The following is a 12,731-nucleotide window of genomic DNA, read 5'->3' on the forward strand; positions in this document are numbered from 1 at the left end:
ATGAGTGCAGTTTCAACATCATGAATCAGTGTTTTCATTTGCACGTGAGACTTACAGTGCAAATGATCACAGGTGGCCTTTATACTACGAGCATCTTTTAAAAAACAAGTCATGTTCTTGAAATCCTTTGAAATCTACATCGGTTTTCATATCCTTCTGGAAATTGTGAAAACCTCAACTGACTCATCACACCATGCAAACTCATGCGGCAACCTTACAGAATGAAGGCGCAGTTGTCTCTCTGCATTGTAAATGTATACTATCCATCGACATAAATAAACCTGTTGGCACGCTAGCTGCACACAAAAAGTGTCAGCTTCATTGGGAAAATGAGTGTTGGAAACATTCATTAGCCAATTTCCCACCCTTGAAAGGCAAGTGAGGAAGTGCTGAAAGGTGACAGAATGACTCATTTTCTCTTTTCTGCAGGCAAATTACCTGCCGCTTCTCATTCTGGGTGTGGCTGCTCGCCGTACGTTTTCAGCACATAATGCGATTGAGTGTGTATGTAGAATGAGGGCAATAGAGCGACACGAGTAGGAGCACTTCAGTGAAACTGCAGCCATGACTATGATTCGAGGACCTGTATAGGGTAGCGCAACAAGCTTGTAATCACTGTTAAAAACCAATTTTGTGAGTATGCGTATTTCTGTGCTTGTGTGTGCGTGCATCTGGCCTCAATGTGTTTTTGGTTACTTCGCTGGGAAAAGAGGCTCTGTTGGGCTATGAAAAGAAAGCGGGTGAGCGGCTTCTCCAAATGCAATTTCCGTTGTTCTTTAATTACAAGGAAGATTACGCTCTGATTTAAAAATCCTGTACTAAGCACAGTTATGAGTTTTCTGGAAAAGGAAAAGATAAAACGTATAGTCTGGTCGTGGCTGGAAAAAAATGTTCCAATGGAAAATGAGTCATCTCATGATCTTCAATGCAAACAATGAAACCATCCATGCCCTGTTATGAATAAATATTTAAATATTCTAATTGCTTTTACACTTACATCTGTCCAAGGTCTTAATTCATATTAATTCATCATTTTTCCACGGAAACACCCGCTGCGTAAATTTAGATGCACACAGCGCAGCTGGTGCTGCTTCTAGTGGTTGCCTGAAATTAATTTCATTACATTTGATTCAGAGGCAACCAACCCCATCTTTAGCCACACACCTAAATCAACAATTGTGCGAGGCTGGGGCATCAGGCTCATTATGAGTCCGTTATGGATTTGGAGATGCAGCAGCTGCGCTCCTAATCCTGGCTTGCAACATCATCAGCTGCATCTTTTCGCTGTTGCAAGCCACTGGGAGGCACAACTGTCTGCTTCCATCCCAAACTTTTCCCGATCTTAACTTTCAGATCAATTTCTTGGAAATAGCTGCAATAACGCCGAATGAGGGGACGGGAATATGAAGTTACAGACGCCTTGATGTCGTCCTATATACTTCAATATCAGTCGGCTCATGTGTACGTGGGCTTGAAACTGTCAGTACTCACAACTGGAAAAGACGAGAGGACACGAGTGCTCGTCCATTGGGAAATTATGAAGCTGCAGCTGACATTCAGCGTTGATGGTCATCCTAAAGAGACAGACAGAGAAAAACGGAAAGACAATTGATCCTCAAATCACGTCCTGTTCTTTCGACAATTGACTGAAAAGAACTTACTGCCACGCAACATAATGATGTGAATTTCCTGACGGCTTTGTGCCATGAAAAATATGCACAAAAAGTGGTGCCTCAATCAAAGCAGAGAGCAGCCCTCATCTGGCTTTTCTCGGTGCCAGGTGAACATTGCTGACTTTTCTACTTGCAGATTTACTTTTTTGCCATCACAGATTGTGCCATAAAGCCCAAGTGTGGAGCTGAGGCATGAACAGCAAGCACATTTGCCGCAACATTTGAAAGAAGCTGGAAAGTGTTGACATTTTACCCCATATGTCACCATCGTCACTGTGGGATGCTGTGGGAAATTGGTGGAATAATTGAATAACCATTTGCTCTGATAAAAGAGCTGGTTCAAAAACACAACTTTACAAAAATAAATTGACACCATCAGGCAAGTGTCCCTGAAACAATCTATTATTTGAGGCATTGCTAGTTTATGCTTCACATACAGTACCAGGGTCAGGCTTATTTCCCCGTCATCGACCCATTCAATCTCATTAGCCGGTGATTAGTCAAGGGTCCAATGTCCCGCCTCTCACGCCAAATCAGGCAAGTCCAACTCCAACCCTCCAGGGCCACTTTGTGCCTGTTTTTGATGTGTCAAAATGATCAGCTCACCAACAAGCTGTATAGCGGCCTGAAAACATGATCCTGATCATTTGAATCGGTTGTGTTGCAGGAGGGACACAGCTAAAACAGGCAGTGTAGCAACCCTCGAGGACCGAGTTTGGAAACCGTTGCCCTAAATCAACTGAGATAGACTATAGCCTCCTGTGACCCTTAAACAGGATAACCGATGCAGGAAAAGGACGGTTGTTTTTTATGTTGGTAATTTTATTTTGAGCTCCATGAGAAGAGCAACCCTTAAGGGATCTTTGTCAGTATGATGAAGTGTATGCTTACATGGCTTCAGAGAACAATGGCATTCATGGAGTTAAATCAATACACGTGTGACAGTGCTAATAGAACGGTGACATTATTGTCTTTGTAACTATGGTTTTGAAGCCAATATTGGATCCATCCGTATCTTGCCCCTTGCATCATTGAACACCCTGTATGAACAGCATCATTGTTTGGGACTTGTAGAAATCCAATCCAAGGCTGTCGTTCGCCAGTCGAAATGTGGCCTTTGCAAAATCAAGAGCTTGCGTCACACACGCACAGAAAGTCTTAGACAGAAACAAAGCTATTCCTTTAACGACATCACGGTTCGAAGGAACCCACTGATGTTTTGGGATCCCAGAATAGTAGACGCCAGACAAACCAAAATATTGAATTCTACAAAAACGCACCGACAAAGTAGGAACAGAAAACGCTGATCAAGTAAGGACCAGGGAAAGAAAAACAATACAATAACCAAAAGCGCTTGCAAAAAAGCAAGGAAGAAATCAACCCGAGACTATCAAACGAAATGCCACGAATCCAATTCACGAAAGCAAGAGCAAACACGAAGCGAGAGAGAAGTCTAGAAAAATGAACACTTGGCAGTAGTGATGGGATGAGCGACACCGGTGCGTCAGCACTGTGCCGAGCGCTCAAGAATGAAACCCCGTATCGGTGCGTGTATTGCTTTAAGAAAGAATCACGTCACCAATACAGGAACTGAATCGTTTGAATGTGCTGCGCCAAAATGTGTTTATAAGGACACAAACTGTATCAACATGTCGTGGGTTTGTTGGCCGGAGTTTTGCGAAATTATGGATCGTTCTAAGAAGTTTTCCCCAGTGTGGAATAATTTTGATCTTGGTAAATCTTTTTCTCCTTTGAGCATTGTATACTGTTATATACATTTTTTTTTTTTTACGGTGGCACCTCCATAATTGAAGTCCAACGCTGCCTGTCAGAAGCAAACACACGTCACAAAGACACAATATTTCATATTCAAACTGGTAAACTTTCTTGTTTTTGGCAAATAATCATGAACTTTGAATTTTATGGCTGCAACATGTTCCAAAAAAGCTTGGACAGGATCATGTTTACCATTGTGTAACATCACCTTTTATTCAATAAAGGTTTGGGAATTGAGGACACTAATTGTTGAGGTTGTTTGTAGGTGGAATTCTTTGCTGAAATAAGCAGGGCCGTCCATGAAAAAGTGGATGGCAGCACATGCTTCTCCTGTATGTACCTTTCAGCATTCATGGTGCGTTCACAGATATGTGCGGTAGGTTTTACCCATGCCATTGGCATGGACACAAGTCAAGTCAAGTCAACTGTATTTATAGAGCACTTTCAAACAGCCATCGCTGCATACAAAGTGCTGTACATGGAGCAATTTAACATGCACAATAGACAGTAAGACAAATCGGTAATAAAGATGGTAGAAAGCACCAAACAGTAAAACCAAGAACAAAACTAAGTCATGCTGAGTCGAATGCCAAAGGATACAAGTGAGTTTTGAGGAGGGTTTTGAAGATGGGCAGCGAGGAGGCTTGCCGAATGTTCAGTGGGAGGTCATTCCAGAGAGAGGGACCAGCAACAGAAAAGGCTCGACCCCCTCTGAGCCTCAGTTTAGTTCTTGGTACTTCTAATAATGTCTGGTCCACAGACCTGAGGCGCCGGGCAGGTGTGTAGGAGCTGATGAGCTCAGAGAGGTAAGGTGGCGTGAGATTATTCAGAGATTTGAAAACAAAGAGGAGGATCTTGAAAATAACTGGGGAGCCAGAGAAGGGATGCCAGAGTAGGAGTTAGGTGCTCCCTCACAAAAGAGGTGAACCTCGCCCCATCTTTGCTTGTGTATGACTGAGCAATTCAGGGAAGTGGTTCAGATAATGGATGGATATTAGATTTCTTTTTCAATATAATTTTCTGTAGGATAGTCAAATTTTCAAATATTCAATAGCTGCATCCCTACAACTTCCTGTTGTATTGTCATATTGTTATTGTCGAACGAAATCCTTGTTTCTGGTCAAAGGGGTTAACCTGCAAAACTATTGCTCCTCAGTATTAAAAAGTTGCTCCTCAAACGATGTCACTTGTTTCGAGCCTTACAGTCACACATCCCGTGTGCAGCAATTTGAAAAATCAGTGATTCGGGTTGCATGCTAGTAATGGGTTTGGACCAAGACAAAAATGGACACATCAGACACTGACTCTCACACAATTCACTACATTTGCCAGCTTGAAAGCAGACACTGAACAAAGTGTCTGAGGAGAATGCGTGTTGGATTGATTGTTGTCTTCATTAAATGGAGCAGAACACAGCTCGGCTAACAGTCATTCCCACTTGTGTTTACCATTTGCACAAGATCGGACTTGAAATCCACGACATATCGATTCGAATAATATCCTTCAAGTGAGAGTGAACATTCAGAATCTAAATGCCACTACGATAAGAAATGATTTCGAGGTTCACATTGAAACACGCACACACAAAAAACATCTGGTGTCACGAGAGCAGCTCTCACCTCAGCGTATAGAGAATTTTTCCATCGTTGCGGATGCGGAGCAGCTGATTGGGTGTTGTTATCCAGTGAGAGTCTGCGGTCTTGGAATTCCTAAAGATGGTGTCGGGCAGCCAAATCAAACCCACCATGTTACTGGCAGATAGAGAAAGAGCATGCCTCAGACTTGTGTGCAAGGTTTGAAGCACCATCGCTTCCCAAATGCACTCCCCGGCACCGCATCACAAAAACAAAGCAAATCAATCTTATTTGTGCCATGACTGAAGGCCTTGCAAACGCATTTGATATCCACAGGTGTACCTGTTGAGAGTGAGAATCCGCATGCTACTGCTGTTATAACGTAGGCGCGTATCAATCCAAGTCTGGGCGAAGATGATATCGATCTGGTACTCCTGTGGGAGCAGACAAAGTAAAGGACAAAGTGGAAATCAGAATCTACTGAATTTTATTGCCATTCTCAGCGAAAGGTACATTCACAACTAGGATGGATGAATGAATAAATAAATAAATACATTAATGTAAAACATGATGCAGCCAAGAAATATAAAAATAAATGCAACAGACATCAGGCTATGGGTGTGATATGAGCTGATTTATGAAAGTTCACCCCCCCAAAATAAATAAATATATATATACATATATATATAACAGCAGAACCAGCACCGAAAGGTTGACAGTTGGGTTTCGGTATGGTACACAATATATTTAGCGGTATTTATATTCCCTGAAGAGGACTGTACCACTTTTTGGCATGCAGAGTAGGAGATAACAGTAGTGGTGGTAAGGCCTCTTAAAGGAGACACTTAATGTATATTTTTTCTCCACAGTTTAAAACAGCTTCCATGGCCATGACTCACTTTCATAAAAACACCCCATGGATCCACATCAACTGTCTCCATAGACAGCATATTCATTGCGATAGTTAGGGCGGCTCTGTCACACACGGTAAAATAATAAAGGTGGGCCAAATCAAACAAGTTTGATTGAATAGTGGACCGATGGCCACCCAGTGGTTGACTGGTTAGCATGTTGACCTCACAGTGCAGAGGTGCAGGGTTCGACATATATACATATACCTGTGTGGAGTTTGCATGTTCTCTCCGTGCCTGCGTGGGTTTTCTCCGGGTATTCTGGTTTCCTCCCACATTCCAAAAACATCCACGGAAGGCTAATGGAGCACTCGACATTGTCTCTAGATATGATTGTGAGCACGATGTTTGTTCGTCAATGTCTGCCCTGCGATTGGCTGGCAACCGGTTCAGGGTGTCCCCCGCCTACTGCCTGAAGACAGCTGGGATAGCCTCCAACACCTCCCCAATCCTCATGAGGATAAGCCGATTAGAAACTGGATGGACGGATGGATGAATTGAATTACATCATGAAACAAAAACACATTTTATTGTGTCAAATGAATCATACCTTTGGTGATTATTATTCATCAAAAAAAATCTACTTAGAGAAAACCAAATAAATAAAACTTACATTATAAATAAATATAAAAAATAATAATGACATAATTACAAATTAAATTGTAAAACTATTACAACACAAGATTGTTCAAGTATAGCATCATTCTTCTACACCAGGCTGCAGTATAACTCTCCCGTGAGAGTGTCCGGACAGGCACAGCGGGCTCTCTTCCTTTGAATTTTCAAATTTTGCCTTCAACATTATTATTAGTATTATTATTATATTTTAGTCGGAAGTTAATACTGTTGAAAAAAGGTTGGTATGGAAACCCAACAGCGCAGGAATAATGACTCACAAATATTTTTGTTTTTTTAATACAATAAAATGGCAACATATGAATAATATTAAATACAGAGACAGGAAAAGTCAAAAGGCCAGGGACATTGGTATGTAAACAGAGTAACAACACATCAAATTTTGAGAACCGTCAAAATGAGGGCTCCGTGCGTTTTAGTTAACAATCAGCGCCCTTGTGGTCGATGGCTGGATCACATCAGCAAGGAGAAAATGCTGAGAACAGACCAGCTGCTGTCTGTAACTACATTTTTTTCGTGCTCTCTTTTCGGAAAGAGAAAAAAAACTCAATGGAGTTGCAACGTGAAGAACCTGAATTCTGGGCAGGCAGACAGCAGTGATCATTTTATTTTCTGACCTCTCGGATCTTCTTTGATGCAATGATGAATGCATGCAACCACGAACATACAAAAAATACTCCAAACGTTGGCAATTGATATACATTCTCTCAAGTATGGCTTGAACCACACCGGCTCCTGCCATTGCTAGAAATGATGGTACCTCGTGAAAATTTTACCGAAAATACGTCACACCACTGAGTGCATTTACTCCATTCGGCCCACTTTTTTCGAGCAGTGGGGTGCAAGTGCAGGACAGTTCACTCACAAACACATTTTCAAAAATAGCCATTTAACTAAAGATTGTCTTGTTTAATTCCACAAAATGTGTGAGCAGACAGTCCAGAGACACGTATATCTGTATACTGAAGTTAAAGTCAATTTTTCAGAACAAATCGCTCAGAAGGAAGTTTTGCATATATACACTGCAGACTGTTAATCAGTCACTTGTGAATGGAATGGGAAGAACACAAAATCTTTTCGAAACATAAAACATAACTATCACAAAGTAATTAGTGTTTTTATCTTTCGGATAAAGACAACATGTGGTACACTATTTTATCATGTTCACATCTGTTCCCCCCCCGATAAGCCGAGGAGCGTTGAGGTTACGCTGTCATGGTTTCATGCCTGTATTTCATCAGGCCCAGTGAACTTCACTGCTAATCCTTCTCAATTAAAAATACATTGTATAAAAGTTTGGTAATTGGTAACACATTTTATATCTATACTAACTATGGTTAATATTCACAACCAAAAGGCGCAAATAAAAGTCCAAAATCTGCGACTACAGCTGTGTGACTGTGGGTTTGAGTGACTGATGTTGTGCCGACACGCCGCTTATATAGAGGAAAGGTGGAGATATCTCAAGACAGCACGTCAGTGTTAAAGTGAGAATGGTGCGCATGAAAGAGGACGCTAAAGGCACACCCCCAGTAGGTGTACATAGGATACAGTACGTGCATTAACATCCCGAAAATGGCACCTACTGAGAGACATGCTTACGAAGCAGAGTTTAAACTGTAAGCTATCAGTTATGCGGGGTACCAATGGAATAGAGCAGCCATGAGAGCATTCAAGATCAACTCATCCTGTGTGCTTGGTGCTTTTGTTTGATGAATCTGTGCCATCTATCCATCTGGCATGCGCTGGGGGCGCAAGGCTCTGTCAAGGATGCGCGTTTGACCTCGGCTTTTTTATTTACCGGTAGATGTTTTTTTTTAACTGTCCGAGAATAAAGTACAATTGCACCTCAACTACATTAGGGGGCAATGATGCTCTCATTGGCAGAGTGAGCGCACGGAGCATTCGCTCGGTGTTTTGTTTGCACTGAGCACGCGCGCTTTGCACACGGCACAGAGTATGAGTAGACACGAAGTCGACAGGCGGAGAGAGACGGAGGTAAGACACAAACAAAAGTCTCCCAAAAGCTAAGACTAAGCGTATGTAGCGCTTGGCTTCACTGTGACTATGGTGGGAGATAAAAGACCCATGTCTAATTACTGTGTCTCAAAATGTTGGCAGCGGACAGCGTCACTTAAAGACATTACACCCCAATCACGCCGATAAGCCGCTTGAGTCTTTTTTTCAGCGAAAACGTGCCGAATATTGCCAACAATCATCCCGCTTTGTGACTGTAGCCATTAATCCAGACATTATCTTTGATTTTAAAAAATCAGCACAAATTAACGCGAGACACGGAACACGGATATTTAAAGAGTTTATGAATGGAAAGTTTACTTTTAAAAAGTTGCCAGATTGCTCCACTGACAAGACCAAAGTTACCTGTGTCATACAGGTATACGATGTATGCCACGGACGCGATTGTAACTTGTTTGGAACTATTTTGTGTGGAAGGTGTTCCGTGTCCATAAAAATAGAGCGGGTGGAGCTTCTCTGTGTTCGTCTGACAGTGACAGTGCGCTGCAGTGGTAGTGACCTTGCGAAAATAATACGTCTCCAGTGTTGTCATCGAACCAAGTGTAGTCATCCGAAATGATGTCTACACAAAACCGTAGAGAGACTTCCGCGCAAGAAGGACAATCAACCAACACAATCAACACTGCTGTATTCAAGGCAAACTTGAGAAAATCGAAATAGGCAACCATGGCTTAAATACACTATAGGGTGAGTACTAGTTTACCTTAGATGTGCACGTTATAATATTGCTCTGTTTTGATTCCATAAAAAGAGCTGTTAAAGTTGTTGTGTGATGAAATGTTTTTTTCACTGTTGTTGATGGACAGTAATATTGTGTGAGTGATGATGTGTGAATAACTGCTCCAAGTGAAAAATGTTCATGTAAAATTGAAAATAGAAATTGTTATTTCAGTAAATATTTGCATTTTGCACAAAGCGAGCGGATTCATGATTCCATTTTGATGAGAGCATTAAAATAGGGGAAAAATAGGACAAAAATATAAAAGGAAATTCAGAAACAATAAAAAATGCATGAGTAATCACGATTAATTTTTAGCGAATTTAAGTTCATTATGACAGTTGCATTTTTAATTCGATTAAATATCGATTAAATTCGATTAAATATGTACACACACATACATACATAGACACATTTCTGTGTTGCAATTCTGCAATGAAGATTGGAAGATTGTGCCAAAATACTTTCATAGAAATGTGAAAGACTCATTGCTAGTAGGAAAGAATTGATTTCATTGCTGAGAGTGGCCCAGGCATTTATTAGGTTACAAGGGCAAGTACTTTTCTATTACATGTATTTTTTTCTTCCTATCTTCCTTTCTTTCTGGAAAGCAGCACATGGCTGTACAGCAACAAAATCCTGCAATTAAACCCTTTAGTCAGAATTTTATTGTTGATTTATTCATAGGATGGTCTTATGATGATGAATAGTAATCTTGAGGTTCCAGGAAAGGTAAGAGGTTTTGTAATTATTCTGCTTACCAGTCTGGCTCAGTCAGAAGGTATGCATTTGAAGTTCAGCTTTGGCCTTTCTGTCAGTAGTTTGCAAGTTCTTACCATGCTTGTGTGGTTCTTCCACACAAAGTGATTTTATTTTTTTGTCTGTACTGTATGTATAATTGCAATTGACTGGTGTTCCAATTCAAGGTGTACCACAACACAGTTGCCTACCCCCTTGCGTGCTCAGTTGCAAAAACGATGGGTGGATGGACAGATAAGATAAGACATGATAAGATAAGAAAAACAGTATTTGTCCCAAAATGGAGAATGTTGCAAACTACATCAGTAAAATTGAAGGAGACGGAGGGAGTAGAAAGAAAAATGAAGTATTGCATGCACAAAATAATGTTTTAAGAAAAATGAACTATACACAGTACAGAATGCAATATAAAATATAAATATAGATACAAGCATATATGCAACTGCATATATGCTGCACAAGGTTGCTGTGCTATTTACAATGAGTGAATGGGGTGAGTCCAGGTTTTCATGTGTGTTTGTTCAGCAGCCTGACAGCAATCGGTAGGAATGAGCGGCGGGATCTCTCCTTCTTGCAGCGCGGGTGTAACAGTCTTTGGCTGAAGGAGCTGGGGGTGGGGGGGGGGGGTCTGCCCATCATAGCTTCCAGTTTAGCTATCAACCTCCTGTTGCCCACCTCCTCCAGAGTGTCCAGGGAGCAGCCCAGGACAGAACTGGCCCTCCTGACCAGTCGCTCCGGTCTCTCTCTATCCCTGGCTGAGATGCTGGCTGACCAGCAGAAAATGCCATAATAGATGGCCGAAGCCACCATAGAGTCATAGACTGTCTTAAGGAGTGTCCCTGAACCCCAAAAGAGCTCAGTTACCTGAGTAGGAAGAGCGGCTCTGTCCCTTCCTAATCAAGGTGTCCGTGTTGGTAGATCAGTCAAGTTTATTGTTCAGAAGAACACCGAGGTACTTGTATGAGGTCACCCTCTCTATGTCCACACCCTGGATGTTCATCGGTGCAGGTGAGGACTGTTTCCTGCAAATCCACAACCAACTCCATCGTTTTCCCAGGGTTGATCTGGAGGTGATTCTGCAGGCACTAGTCCACGAAGTCCTGTGTAAATCCCTTGTACTCCCGATCACCTCCTTCTGTAATGAGGCCGATAATCGCGGAGTCGTCAGAGAACTTCTGAAGGTGGCAGGTTTGAGTGATGTAGCTGAAGTCCGAGGTGTAGAGTGTGAACAGGAATGGAACCAGGACAGTCCCCTGAGCCACCCCAGTGCTGCAGAGAAGCCTGCCTGACTCACAGCTCTGTGCCTTCATGTACTACGGCCGGTTCGTGAGGTCATCTGTAATCCATGATATGAGGTGGTGGTCCACTCCGGTGTGCTGCAGTTTGTCCCCCAGAGCTGGGAAGCAAACTGCAGCGGGTCCAGTGACAAGCTCACAAACGGTCACAGGTAGGTAAGGACGAGTCTCTCCAGCGTCTTCATCAGGTGATACATAAGCATCACCGGTCTATGGCTGTTGAGCTGCTTCGGGTGGGGGGTCTTTGGCACTGGGACTAGGCACGATGTTTTCCACAGCTGCGGAACTCTGCCCAGCTTCAGGCTCAGGTTGAACATGTGCTGGATAATAATAATAATATTCATTCATTCATTCATTCATCTTCCGAGCCGCTTGATCCTCACTAGGGTCGCGGGGGGTGCTGGAGCCTATCCCAGCTGTCTTTGGGCAGTAGGCGGGGGACACCCTGAATCGGTTGCCAGCCAATCACAGGGCACACAAAGACGAACAACCATTCGCACTCACACCCACACCTAGGGACAATTTAGAGTGTTCAATCAGCCTGCCACGCATGTTTTTGGAATGTGGGAGGAAACCGGAGCACCCGGAGAAAACCCATGCAGGCCCGGGGAGAACATGCAAACTCCACACAGGGAGGCCGGCGCTGGAATCGAACCCGGTACCTCTGCACTGTGAAGCCGACGTGCTAACCACTGGACTACCGGGCCGCCCATAATAATAATAATAATAATAATAATAATAATAATACATTTGCAAGCGCCTTTCATAACACTCAAGGACACTGTAAAACCAAGAGCAATAATAAAACACGGATAAAATAATAAACAAAGAAAGAAAGATTTATGGTGGATAGGCAAGTCTGAATAGGCGGGTTTTGAGCTGGGTTTTGAATCTGGAAAGAGAGTCAATATTACGAATAATGTCACAGAGCTGGTCGGAGCAGGTCCTGGGGAGCTGGGAACTGATGTTGTCCGGACCTGCTGCCTTCCTCACCTTCATCTTCCTGAGAAGATGAAGGTGAGGAACCTCAGTGGGTTCCTCACCTGCACTGTCATGACAGACAGGCAGGAACCAGGATACAGACTGAGGGTTGGGAGAGTGGTGTTGGTTGAGAGGGCAGTTGTTTGTTGTTGGAAGCTGGTCATGAGAGGAGGTGGTTCACAGTGAGAGTGGGTTCAGCTGCAGGGGGTGTTGGTGGTTGGGGGGAGGGACAGACGTCTGTCTGGTCAAACCGGTTGAAAAAACGGTTTACTTCATCTGCCCAGTCCTTGTCCTTCTCAATGTCTTTAGGCTTTTATGGTTTTCTTGAGATGGTTTTAAGGCCCTTCCAGACACCAGTGACATTACTGGCC

At 42.8% G+C, this 12,731-nt stretch overlaps 1 protein-coding gene across 4 annotated transcripts in view; it reads right to left on the reverse strand.

Moving 5' to 3' along the window:
• LOC127592311 (gamma-aminobutyric acid receptor subunit gamma-3-like) overlaps window positions 1–12,731 on the reverse strand; it is a 97,168-nt gene that overhangs the window by 24,995 nt on the left and 59,442 nt on the right. For all 4 annotated transcript variants that reach the window (XM_052052988.1, XM_052052971.1, XM_052052963.1 and 1 more), the window contains 3 exons: window positions 5,366–5,457; window positions 5,069–5,200; window positions 1,492–1,574 (listed from right to left, as the gene is read on the reverse strand). In XM_052052988.1, coding sequence (XP_051908948.1) covers window positions 1,492–1,574; window positions 5,069–5,200; window positions 5,366–5,457 — 307 coding nt within the window. The remainder of the gene's footprint in view (window positions 1–1,491; window positions 1,575–5,068; window positions 5,201–5,365; window positions 5,458–12,731) is intronic.

Source organism: Hippocampus zosterae, chromosome 2 (assembly GCF_025434085.1).
Source record: "Hippocampus zosterae strain Florida chromosome 2, ASM2543408v3, whole genome shotgun sequence".
NCBI lineage: Eukaryota > Metazoa > Chordata > Actinopteri > Syngnathiformes > Syngnathidae > Hippocampus > Hippocampus zosterae.